Source organism: Ictalurus furcatus, chromosome 10 (assembly GCF_023375685.1).
Source record: "Ictalurus furcatus strain D&B chromosome 10, Billie_1.0, whole genome shotgun sequence".
Lineage (NCBI taxonomy): Eukaryota > Metazoa > Chordata > Actinopteri > Siluriformes > Ictaluridae > Ictalurus > Ictalurus furcatus.
Window position 1 is genome coordinate 6,463,240 of NC_071264.1, and position 12,971 is coordinate 6,476,210.

Sequence of the window (12,971 nt, forward strand, 5' to 3'; positions counted from 1 at the left end):
ACAAGCAAGTCCTCATTTGAAGCAAAAACATAACCTCATGTTAGCTTATTTGCACAGTTCACTTTATTGTAATCTCTGGAACACAAAGCATGTGTCTGTGAATATGATATTTCTTGTTAAGGCAGGCAGCACACTCCACTTGGTATGAATCCCTAACACATGAGTTAGACAAACATGACACCTAGTGACTAAGCAACAGATTTGAAAATGAAAATATGTTACCACATATCCTAAAGCCAAACATTTCACTCAACACCATTTCTAAAAGTCAACACCACACAAACGTTGAACGTTGAACTGTTCATAAATCTCTGCTGCAACCCAAACAGCCCAAATCTTTGCATTGTTATTTTGATCGGCAACTGTAGAAGCACTATTATGATTATAACTAAATGTAAGGCATTTTCTCTTCAGTTGGGCAAATCCTGCACTTTCTCATCGACACTCGAGGACACAATCACTCCATCCACCAGCTCCTCAACGATAACCTTCACACGTCTCTGGTGATGATGTTTTTCTACATGTATTGAACACAAAGGAAAAACACACAGTTACCAATGGATGGAAGTATTTTAGGTAGTTCTTGACTGAGATTGACTGAGAGACAGACAGGGCAAACAGTGAAAAAAATGACATGACAGATTGTCACACATATTACTAAGTATTACTAACCCTAATCACAACCAAAACTATCTTGACATCATGTCTTACTGACCTTAATTCGGTTTCAACAACAATAATTACTGCCTGAGCCAATACAAAATGTTATATATGAAATTAAATCTGGAAGTAAATAAATAGTGAAACACTATTTTTGGTATAAACTCCAGCAAAATGGATTTTTTTTGGTTACTAAACGGTAAAAGCTGTAATTTATAGGTATTTCCATCTGTATCGCGTCAACCATAGCGATCATAAATGTTTTAAATATGTCCTCTGTTATGACCTTTTAGTACATAAGTAAGTAGACCAAATGTTGTTGAGGAATTTCGGGTGGATTTGAATAATTAAGACCTATCAGAAGTTCTATCGGACGTTATCTTTCTGTCCTGTCACTAATCACTGATAATCAGTGATAAAGAAAAGTTGGTCCAGTCCACTGGAATGTTTAATAACCAAGCCCTGATACTATCTCCACCATGAATAAAAGGGAATGTGTTTGCTCGTGAGACTTGCTTTTTTCAAGACAGATTTTTATCATGAGTGAGCTGACAGATATGAAGCTTGCTGGACACACATGTAGTGCTCTGTGTTCATTCCTTCATCCTTAGTAACTGCCTGGTCAGGTTTGTGACGGTTCAAATCAGGAGAGGAGTTTGTTTACGTTATTTTCGGAAACGGCAGGTACAAGCAAAAATAACAACTGTGTGAGAAACATTTAATCAATAATCATATAAAATATGAACTCGGGTGATGTAGCTGAGCTCGAGGGGCTCGTACTGACGTTTGTGTTTTCCACTGTTTCTGAGGGTATCGTGGTAGGGTTCATAGTTTTGTTTTGTTTTTTCAGATTCAATGAGCATTTTAAAGAGATGTCTTAAAACCCACTTTTATATCTTGTTCTTGATAGCTCTTAGCAGTAGCTGTTTATTTAATTGTACCTGTCTAATGTGTACTGAAGAATTGTACGTACTTTTTGGTTTTATGTGGTTTACTTTTAAGTAAGTTTGGAAGGATTTTGGTTTGTTAGAAAAGTGTTAAATAAAGATTTACTTATGTACTTACTAAGTACGGATATTTGGAGCACTAAACAGATACGTACAAATACAGAGAGTGTCATTAATGAATGACTACGTGTATTTGTTTGTATCGGTTATATAACTCATAGGGTCTTGATGAATATATGAATGGACAAAATGAAATGCATGAAATTTTAGTTTACCCTCTTGCGTCTTTTGCGTCTCTTGCGTCTCTTCCACGACTGTTTCGGTCACCTTCTTGGTCACCGTGGATGTGTCGATACGATACCTGTGAACAATACATAAAAATGACTGGTCTTTCTTTCCTTACACGCATCAAAGTAAGGATCAATGCAAGCTAAACCCTGATCCTCTCTATTTAATATCTACAGCTGAAATCTAATCACCTTGAGAAAATTATCTGTTCAGCTTTGCATCCACAAGAACCAAACCCAAAGCCTCACCCTTGTCCTTCTCCCTCTAGCAGCCTCCTGTATTCAGCAATCTCCAGCTCCAGCCTCATCTTGATGTCCAACAGCAGCTGGTACTCCATAGCCTGTTGTTGTATGTTGGCAGTGATCTGCTGCAGCTCTGTCTGTATTCGGTCTATGTACAACTGCAGCTGTGATAGCTGCTCACTGTAACGTGCCCCCACCTGAACCAGATCGTTCTGCAGCATTTGAATCTGTACCACAAGATGTTATGGAAGACTTAGTGAAAGGTAATGCAATCCTGTTTGGCAGAGTAAAGTGAAGTTCTATAAATCTGAAAGTCCTCGAGATCTTTAAGTACAGGAAGATGAAGAGAGTTTTAGGAATAGTTTTCAGCTATATAAGCAAGATATAAGCTAAAGGTACCTGTGTGTGAATCCCTTTGATGTCTATCTCCAGGGTCTCGTAGGTTTTCTTCAGGTCACTGAAGGCTGTTTGGGAAGTTGTGATCTCAGTGTGGCTTTTAAGCACTTCAGTGTTCAAATTCTTTACCTAGAAAACAGCCAAACTCCGTTAGCTAGCAGCCAAACTGTATAGAAAGACTGGCGAATGAATTTCTGAAACAATGAAAAGCAAACCAAACTTATAGCAATATAGCAACTTATTATATAAACATACGAGCTCATAAGTCAAGCATGGTGGAGGTAGTGTCATGGCTTGGGCTTGCTTGGCTGCTTCTGGAATGGCCTCACTAATCTTTACTGCTGATGTAACTCAGGATGGTAGCAGCAGAATGAATTTAGTTTACAGGAACATTTTGTCCGTCAATTTTCAGAGAAACGCATCCGACCTAATTGGGAGGAACTTCACCATGCAGTAAGACAATGACCCAAAACACATTTCCAACACAATGAAGGACTTCACCAGGGGGGAAAGTGGAAGGAAGTGGCCAAGTCAATCACCAGACCTTAACCCAATTGAGCAGCATTTCACCTCCTGCAGAGGAAACTGAAGGGAGAAACGCTCCCGAAACGAACAACAACTGAAAGAGGCTGGGGTAAAAGCCTGGGGAATAATCATAAAAGAAGAATGCAACAGTTTGGTGATGTCAGTGGGCACACCAGCTTGATGCGGTTATAACAAGCAATGGGTATGCAACCAAATATTAAATGTTATTTACTTTAATTTACTTTAAGACTGTTCCTATACTTTTGCCCGCCTACAAATTGGGTGGTCTGACACCAAAGGTGCCATATTCTAAGTTGTTTAACACATCTAGATGTAAATATCAGTAAATGAAGGCTGAACTTCATATCGCCTTACCATTCCAACACTTTCGGAGGGGACTGCGTGTGTGTGTGAGTCCGTGTATATATATTCAACATTTGCTTTTATAATGACCTCCAACCTCTTTCATATACTTTGAGCACCTTTCACATAATCTCCAGAAGAATCTACCAAATGTCCTACACTGACTAATTCAATAAAGGTCTTCCATCCATCCATCCAAACGACCGGTAGTTCACCTTGTTCTGGAACCACTGCTCAATTTCGTTACGGTTCTTTATGATGACTGCCTCATACTGCTCTCGTATCTCCTCCAGCTTGTTATTGAGGTCCACAGCTGGAGCAGAGTCTACTTCCACATTCACTGAGCCGTTCTGCTGAGTGCGAGCCATGTGCAGATCCTGTGAACAGACGAATAGGAAAAGAATTGGACAGACGATTATGATTATTGACATATATAGGTGAAAAACAGCAGAATAGTTTGACGGACGATCACGCACGAAGATAAAACTACAAATCCTTGAATTGAACAAAGAACCAAAGGTGTTCTCACCTCCTCGTGGCTCTTCTTGAGGAAAATCAGTTCTTCTTTTAGCCAAGACATCTGGATTTGTAGGTCTTTGGTTTCCATCTCAGTCTCCCCAAGAGCCATGCGCAGACGAGTCAGGTCTGCTTCTACAGACAAACACATGTCCCTCTCGTTCTCGAACCTGCAGCATCAAACAGTGAACAGAGACTAAAAGATCTGCGACGAATGAAATGCACATTCGACCTAAAGAATTACTCGATTTTTATACATTTTTAATTCAGTACACCATTGCTAACTGAGTGTTTATTGCAAACTTCGGTAATAACAGAGAAAACAGCAGACACTTACTTCATCTTAAATTCAGAAGCTGTTATATTAGCATTGTCCAGCTTTGTGTAAACCTCTTGTTTTTGTTTGGCCATAGAAATAATCTTAAAAGAGAAAGATATATATATATATATATATATATATATATATATATATATATATATATAAAACGCACAGTTAGAAAAAAGAGTCAAGACATGGGGGGAAACTAGAAACACTAACATATGGATACAATAAACACAAAGCAATACGGTAAGCAAATGAGGCTTAAGGTCTTAAGAAGCCTAAATGGATTTTTCAGGAATTTCAGCTTTGATGACGGTGGTTCTTCATCTCTGCTACGTTACCTGCTTCTGCAGGTCTTCAATGATGCTGTAGTATTTACTCAGATCCCTGCTGGCGGGGGTTCTGCTTTCATTAAACTTGTCTATTTTCTGCTCAAGTTTTAGATTGGCAGTTTCCAAAGAGAGAACCTGACAGCACAGAACATTCATGAGAAATGTCAATAAATAAAAAGTTTTTCTCAGGTCAAGAAAGATTCAGAAAGTATCTGAAAAGGAGGGGAAAAAAGCGAGATCCGCTGTTCTTTGAGTAAAACAAACGGAGACAGCATTTGTTTCTTGCTTTGTGAGCGTGTAAAGATATTAATGAATCACATTTTGCTTAATTTTTTTCAACAAAAAAAAAGTGAAAAAGAAAATTGACTTTACCTTCTCCAGGTACGATGCCAGACGGCTGTTAAGATTCTGCATGGCCAGCTTTTCACTGCCAAACACTGAGAACTCATGAGAGGGGGAAAATGAGGATGAAAAATCGAAATTAGGACCGTAGTGACCACGGATGGATTGACTCGAGCTAGCCATGCCATTCAGCCCCATCCCCCAACCTGAAGTTTGGAAATTTGACCTAGCAATGCTGCCTGTACTGTAGGAAGCACTACGACGGAGTGTGACAGCCATGGCTGGATGCTTCAGATGCTCGCTAAATCCTCAATGTCCTTCACAAATGAGACGGAAACTGTCTGACCTGTTTCTCCTTTTATAATCCTGCATGTGATGGAATTCCTTTCTTTGGAAGGGTGGGTCTGACATCGCACACCATGTTGCGCCTTTCCAAAGAATTTATTCATTTTCATCAGGTCTTTAAAAGAGGGATGGTACATACCTGTGTAAAAAAGGAACAAAAATGCTTTGGGCTAAGCCATTTTTTGAGTGTTGCTTAAGAGCAGTCCTAATGATTTTACATAATGATTGCAGTACTGAAATACCAGCCTAATACCAGAAGTGTCAACTGTAGGCGGAGGAAAGGGGGGGGTGTAGGACCTAATTATAAAACAATAGTTACCTAATATTTTTTTTCTCCCTTCAGAGCGCATAGTAGTATCAAAACACATAGAACATGTAAAGCCCATTAAAAATGAAAGATCAATTTTCATTTGTTGTCATCAACTCATTTTCATCATTTGCTACAGGCTGGAACACATGTGTGAACTGTCTAAGAACCACGTGTAAATAAACAAGTGAATCACGTGATTATTTTCATGACTTTATGGTAAGGGTTATTTCTTAAGTAGACTCGTTTCTCAACACCTGGCTTTTGTGTTTTTAATTGGCTAACATAGTTTGTTTGCTTGTTTTTGATACACCCCAAATCATACAGGATCGGGTGGCATGAATTAATCGGTGTAATCTTCAGTTGCATGGAAAAGGCGGGTCTTCAGTTTTCAATGCCCTGTCTGAGACGACAAGCATGGAATCGTTTCTATTATGTAGAAGGATTTGTACATGGTTTGGTAGACAAATTCTTTTTCTGGCTTTGTTTCAAATGTTTGTTTTGCTTTAAAAAAAAATAATAAAATGTGTAAGTGTGTATGTGTGTGTGTGTGTGTGTGTGTGTTTTTTTGGACTATTTCCCGCACATATTATTCCTGCACCTGTCTTATTTTCACGTCCCTACGTCCTCGTTTTTTTTTTGTGAGAAGCATTAGTTTTAATTACTTGAAAATGATTCTAAGTTTATTAATACACAGATGGGCAGGTCAACCTTACAGCCCACAATATTGTACTGGCAGATTTATTTATTTATTTATTTATTTATTTATTTTAAAACAAATTATTATTATTATTATTTTTTTTTTTTTAGCATTTTAGGTTTGTTCATAAACCAAACATGAAAAGAATGAACGTTCAGCACCCTCGTTTTGTTGGTATTTCCTGTTGTATTCTGTTTTTGTTTCAGTGTGCATGTGTTCCAACGTTTAGCTTTCCAATGCGAGCGATACCGAATGACCTCATATTAAAATGACTTAGGCTCATGCAGATGTTTTCGATGGAAAACGGGGTCGACTGTATTGAGCTGTTTGCTCTGAGTACACAGTGAGGCCTACAGTATTGCAGAGATTGACAACTACCGCTTTCTAAAATCTTTAGGTACATAAACCGTGCTCTGTCTCTAGGACAGGACACTTAGTCCATTTTTGGATTAAATAGGAGTCTTTGCGTCAGTGAAACCACTTAAGCCTTATTTCACCTTAAGCTAATCAATGTTCTTATCAAAACCCGTAACACATGATAAGGTCCTATCTATGGTCACGGAAATATGACAAAAATACTGGCATAAATAAGAAAAATAGGATGCACCGCAGGTGTTTTTCCTCTTGGCCAATTCCTAGGAAATGTGATACAGCAATACGTTGGTGTAACCTTAGATGTGAGTCAGTATCAAAAAGCATTATGAAATCTTACAGTAGTCCTACGCTTTCAGAAAAAAAAAAAAGGTATGAAACTGTACCATTCCTTGTTTCTGGGGGGGTATCCAAAAGTATGTGGACACGTGACCATCACAGCCCGATGTGTATGCTGAACATCCCATTCCAAAACTATGGGAATTAACGGGTATTAATACGGATTTGGTCCCCAGTATGGATTTGCTGCTATTACACAGTCTCCATTTTTCTGGAAAGGCTTTCCACTAGAGTTTGGTTATAAAGTGGCCGTGGGGATTTCTGCTGATTCGGCGTTACTGATGTTGAGCGAGACGGTCTGGCATGCAGTCTTGAGTTCCTGTTCATCTCAAAGGTGTTCGCTGGGGTTGAGGTCAGGGCTCTACGCAGGCAACTTGAGTTTCACAACAACACTGACGAACCCTGTCTTTACGGAGCTCATTTGGTGCACAGGGCCCATTGTCACGCTGGAATATGTTTGGGCCTCTTACTTCCAGTGAAGGGAAATGATCAAATAAAAAATAATTCTACAGCATACCAAGACATTCTAGATAACTGTGTGCTTCCAAATTTATGTCAACAGTTTGAATGCCAGGTGTCTACATACTTTTGACCATATACAGTAGTGCACATCAATCTCTTGGAAATTTAAATATAGTCTACCTATATATAGTGAATTTTAGTGGATCATTGAACTGTAAATGACCTTTTACAGTAAAGTGTTGAAGATGTGCACCTGCATATGTAAAAGATACATACTAAATGTACAAAATGTAAGGGGCACCACCCCTGTGACAAGAAGTGGTACAGTTTAGTACCTTTTGTTGTTGTTGTTTTTGTTTACACAAAGTATCTAAACCTCTCAGAAAGAAAGGGTAGGCGTCTAAACGGTACAGTCTCACTATACGATTATAATGACAGCAACTAACACAAATAAAATCAACGAAGAGCAAAAATGTCTAAAAACAAACAACGTTGAAAAACATAATCAATGGATGCTGCAGGTGATCAACAGTCATGTGATCAATTTACAGTAAGAGCCTACATGCGGTTTATTGCTTCCTTCTTGCCAGCGATGTTTTATTGATTGCTGCAGTCCTGCTTGTCGATGATGAGTTGCTTATATATATATAAGCCAGATCTTGAACGGGTCCATGACATTACATTTGGAATATTCGGCTTTGCTCATTTCAGGTAAGTAAATGTAAGTAAAGCCAAGGGATAAACTGTGGTGTTATTGTTTTAGGTGGTTATTGATACTGTTGTCAAACCTGAGTTTTATGCTGTAGAGTATACTAGCTGTAAATGATACACACGCGCATAATCTGTCTGTTTATGATGTTTGATGTGTCATTTAGAGCCGCGTTTCCCTCCCAGGCATGGCTGCGACATTCACAGTGCTCGGTTTCATAATGATTGCGGCAATGGTGCACACGTGCACCGGCTCGCCGCTGTTACAGTCAGCCCACGAGGCTCAGGAGGTGTCGGAACCTCGCGAGATCAGGGGGATGCAGGTGCAGCGGGGCGCTCAGAGTCGTGACATGAGAACGGAGCGTTTTGCACCTTTACCAGAGGACCAGCAGCGCTTTACGTCCAAGCAGTTACTGCAAGCTCTGTCGGGTAAGTGTCGTCGGATGGAGATTATCTTCACGCTTGGGTCGTCCCTCATTCATGCTTCATTTTGTCCTTTTTCATGTTTTGACAGAAATGATCCAGCGGGACGACTGCATTTCAGACTATCAGGGCTGGGTGGACTTCGGGCGTCGCAGTACGGACTGAAGTTTCTAATGAACGATCATCATCTCTCTGCATTTCATTAAATTTATTCGATTTAATGCAACCTCAAATTTGTAGTTCACTTTTTTTTTTTTTGTTTTTTTGTATTTTATATAAAATGGTATATATGTAAGGAATAACACACACGAAGGGCCGTGCTGTTGTAGAAAAAGAATCCACACTGGATTGTTTTTTTTGGCATATACGCCACAGTGCAGCTAAATGCTCGAATCTGATTGGTCTGATTGGTCATAACTGCTCGGAAAGTAGTTCCGGCTGACACGTTATTGAATTATGGGTTAATATCGATGTGCTGGTTTTAGGACACATTTATCATCTAGGATATGAGTCTTGAAGGCAAGTGCTTTGTAACAGTCACGGTGCTTTGCAGTTTCCCGGGTCAGGAAGGCCTTCAGGACAGGGGAGATTGTGCTTTCCTGTTTCTCTGTAAAATGACAATTTGCATTTTAAGAGAGAGAGAGAGAGAGAGAGAGCGCAATATGACCAAGCAGTGGTGGAGCCAGAAAGGTGTCCAGTATGGCACTGGACACCGCTGACATCCGATTGGCCACCCCGGGTGCCACCCCAACATTATATTCACTACTGGCAGTAGCTGATGCTGATTGACACATCATTTCACCTCTTGTCGAAAGAAGAGGTTTTTTTTAAACGTTTTCAAATCAAGGACGAGAGAATATGGCTGCAGGATACCTAGAATAAGCAAACATCATATTTGAAGTACATTTTTTAAAGTTTAGCATCAGGTTTGTTTGCTGAATAACTTTTATGAGGCACTGGATGTGTTAATAAGGCTCCAACAGGCTACCTATGCTAGGATGGCACATATAAATGAGGCGATACAAGCATGGCTACACACCTATTATGGTTTTGAAACACGCCTAATTTTGTTTAAAAGGTCTCGTACAATAGATTTACGTGCATCCGAGGTCAAAAAACACTGTAATTTAAACTCATAATTTAAACTGCAGCATTACCGTTTTTCCCCCAGTGTCACAAACGACTCCTAAATTGATCCGTTCTAAAGGATTCGTTCTAAACTCGTCCTTTCAGAGAGCATACTCTGCTCTGATTGGTCAGATGTCCCAGTCTGTTGTGATTGGTCTAACGCTGTCACCGAGCAGCCGATGAAGACCAGAGGCGAGGCTTTTTGTTACAAACCTACGTAGGTTAGTACAGGAAGTAAGGTCTGGAATCACTAACGACTCGATTCAGCTGTTCAGAATCGCTTCCTTCTTTTAGGAGTCAATAACGCCGTTTGTCGTGCGCTTTGATTTATGAAACTTTTCAGACTTTTTACATTCACAAACAGCTCTATACTCACTTGGTCACATCTCTCTCTCTCACTCTCTCTCTCTCTCTCTCTCTCTCTCAGGTAATATCTGAAAAACCATAATAGGTGCAGATTAAGATAAACATGTTGGTAATTGGTTGATTAGATGTAACCATAGACGGTCTTATTTTTGCACAGGATCAATTAAAGATGAAAAGAAAGGGAGAGATATCAGAGTTCTTTTTAATGAAGCCCAAGTGCAACCAGCCCTGTCTGCTCGATGCCTGCTATATCCAATTACATTGTCTGGGTTTTGTGTGTTTTTTTGTTTATAAATTTGAGGTTTTATGTCAATAAACTCAGCAGTTCATGTAACAGACACATGCTATTGTATCTTATCTCCTTGGTGCTTAAGCTTCATTTTCTGAAAATATTTTGGATGTTCAACACTTATAGACACAAACAGGGTGACCTCGTTCTTTCCACTATATGTGTATGTGTATGTGTGGGGCCACCCCATGTATAAAACTCTAGATCCGCCACTGCGACCAATTGAGCGAGAGAGAGAGAGAGCGTTTTGACCAGGTGAGCAAGAGAGAGAGAGATCCGACCAAGTGAGTGAGTGAGAGAGAGAGAGATCTGACCAAGTGAGAGAGAGTGAGAGAGATAAGAGCAAGTGAGTGAGCAAGAGAGAGAGAGAGATCCGACCAAGTGAGAGAGAGTGAGACAGAGAGATCCGACCAAGTGAGAGAGTGTGTGTGTGTGTGAGAGAGAGAGAGAGAGAGAGAGAGATCTGACCAAGTGAGAGAGAGTGAGAGAGAGAGAGAGAGAGAATGAATGAGTTTATCTTGGCTGTAACAGGTGAGAACAGGAACTAACTTGTCTCTTGCACGTTGCAATCTGACTAGGAACCAGTAAAATGCACAATGTTTCGTATAATATTAAATGAAAAAGTGTATTTCAGCAACTCACTGCAGTATGAACAGAATAATACACAACAGACTGTGATTTTATACAAGAGTAATGCACTTCAGGGGGGTAGAGGCAGTCCACTTGTGCATTATGGCACATCGCTGTCCGGTTATTCCTCACTTAGACAATGCTCATGCAGCGTATGTCTGATTCGTTAACTACAAATGAGTTTAAGACCGTAGGATGCAAAAGAACGTACTCAAATGTACCTTGTCACTGTATGTACCTAGAACGTACCTATTACATGCTAACATGAATGCAATTTACGTTTATAGATTATTTAAGCAATGTAATTTGACTCGAAAGACCAGTCTTTAACTAGCATTTAATTAGCTTCTAGAGCAGGGGTGGGCAGTCTTATCTAGAAAGGGCCGGTGTGGGTGCAGATTTTCATTCCACCCAAGCAGTAGACATACCTGAGTCTATTGAAAGCCGAGATCAACTGATTAAACAGGTGGAATCAGGTGTGTCTCCTGCTTGGCTGGAATGAAAACCTGCACCCACACCGGCCCTTTCCGGATAAGATTGCCCACCCCTGCTCTAGAGTAATATGTTAAAAGTCCTTTGCATGCAGGAAAACTACACACACTACAGGTACAAAAGATACCACTGAACTTACCACCTCATCGACGAGGACAATGTACGACACAGGAGTTGTACTGGGGATGAAAAGTGTATTATTTAAAACAGTTCTGGAATCAAAATATGCACAGACCTACTCATGAATATGTCAAAATCTTGTATTTTATTGGAACCCTCCAACAATCATTCACATACGCTTCAATACTGTACACGGCTCCTATTCCAAATACAGCTTTTTTTTATATAATAATTACAGTGATCGTAGGTGCAAACGAATGGCATCGTATTTACAGACCTAATAACAGAAGAAGAAGAAAAAAAAATACAATCAATAGATGCGACAGACTTGTAATCAATAAGTCTACAGTACACTCAGTGATTATGTTCACTCTGATTCCCCCCGTATTTCCCATACTACAAATGCAAACTGGCATTATATAACGCAGTACCATTTCTACAGTAGCGTAGTGCTCAAGCATGTCAAAGTTCTGATCGAGTCAAGCGAAATCTCAGTTCTGATCTGGATGATTGGATGTGTGTAATATACAAATCTACGTACGTGTATTACATATTGCCAAAGGAAAGGGTTTTAGGAAGATGTATTTCCCCCAATATATCCCCACCTCTGAATCGGCTACATCACTCGCTCCTCTCCACTAATAGCTGGTGTGTGTGTGTGTTCTGGTGCACTATGGCTGCCGTCGCATCATCCAGGTGGACGTTACACACTAGTGCTGGTTAAGGAGATCCCCACCCATACTACGTAAAGCGCTTGGAGTGTCTAGAAAAGCGCTGAATAAATGCAATCGTAAATAAGTAGCTGAGTGATCGCTTAATGGCCATTCAAGTTTAGAGCTACGTGTACTAAGGCTGTACAGGTGCTTGGCTACGTTAACGACAGTTCCTTCTTCAGAAACCTGGATTCAGATCTAAATTCGCATTGAAGCGATTTGTATCTGGACCGTGGAGAACACACGTCAACGCGACGCGTAAGGCACCGAACACGATCGTGATGTGATTGATCAGTCAGACCGTCTCATGAAGGAGCCCGGCTGATCCTGTCATCATATCTCAGGCTAAAAATAAAATAAAATAAAAGACTTTCAGTAACAAACATGTTTCTGTTGTTTCATGAGAGATTTTTCTACAGACCAAAACTAAACCATGTTGCATAAGAAACTCTGGGTGGATTAGCGGAGATATAGATGTGACACCATGCGACCTGGACAAACATTATACACAGAAACATGTAAGTCCTTCCAGACATTGACGTACAGTACATATACAGATCGCATGCTAAGGTGGAAATGTTCTGATGCGGATTTTCCGCTAGCTTGCTTTAGCTGAGCGCCAAGAGGACACATAATATAAGGTG

General features: G+C 40.0%; 2 protein-coding genes across 2 annotated transcripts; one reads left to right on the plus strand and one right to left on the minus strand.

The window, feature by feature from the left end:
* Positions 1-21: 21 nt before the first annotated feature.
* Positions 22-5,212, minus strand: LOC128614214 (keratin, type I cytoskeletal 13-like). Its single transcript, XM_053635568.1, has 9 exons — positions 4,964-5,212; positions 4,601-4,726; positions 4,275-4,357; positions 3,951-4,107; positions 3,637-3,798; positions 2,537-2,662; positions 2,144-2,364; positions 1,883-1,968; positions 22-517 (listed from the first exon to the last, which is right to left on the minus strand). The coding sequence occupies exons 1-9, from the start codon at positions 5,210-5,212 to the stop codon at positions 411-413; spliced, it is 1,317 nt and encodes a 438-aa protein (XP_053491543.1). The 3' UTR covers positions 22-410.
* Positions 5,213-8,220: 3,008 nt separating this feature from the next.
* Positions 8,221-11,289, plus strand: LOC128613682 (uncharacterized). Its single transcript, XM_053634710.1, has 2 exons — positions 8,221-8,595; positions 8,681-11,289. The coding sequence occupies exons 1-2, from the start codon at positions 8,355-8,357 to the stop codon at positions 8,752-8,754; spliced, it is 315 nt and encodes a 104-aa protein (XP_053490685.1). The 5' UTR covers positions 8,221-8,354; the 3' UTR covers positions 8,755-11,289.
* Positions 11,290-12,971: the final 1,682 nt, after the last annotated feature.

Excerpts from the sequence above, each read along its gene's own strand:
- LOC128614214 (XM_053635568.1), bottom strand. The coding sequence starts at position 5,212 with ATGGCTGTCACACTCCGTCGTAGTGCTTCCTACAGTACAGGCAGCATT. Across the intron at positions 4,727-4,963 it reads TGGCATCGTACCTGGAGAAG|GTTCTCTCTTTGGAAACTGC; the intron begins GTAAAGTCAATT and ends CTGTGCTGTCAG. Across the intron at positions 518-1,882 it reads GACGCAAAAGACGCAAGAGG|AAAAACATCATCACCAGAGA; the intron begins GTAAACTAAAAT and ends CAATACATGTAG.
- LOC128613682 (XM_053634710.1), top strand. The coding sequence starts at position 8,355 with ATGGCTGCGACATTCACAGTGCTCGGTTTCATAATGATTGCGGCAATG. Across the intron at positions 8,596-8,680 it reads GTTACTGCAAGCTCTGTCGG|AAATGATCCAGCGGGACGAC; the intron begins GTAAGTGTCGTC and ends ATGTTTTGACAG.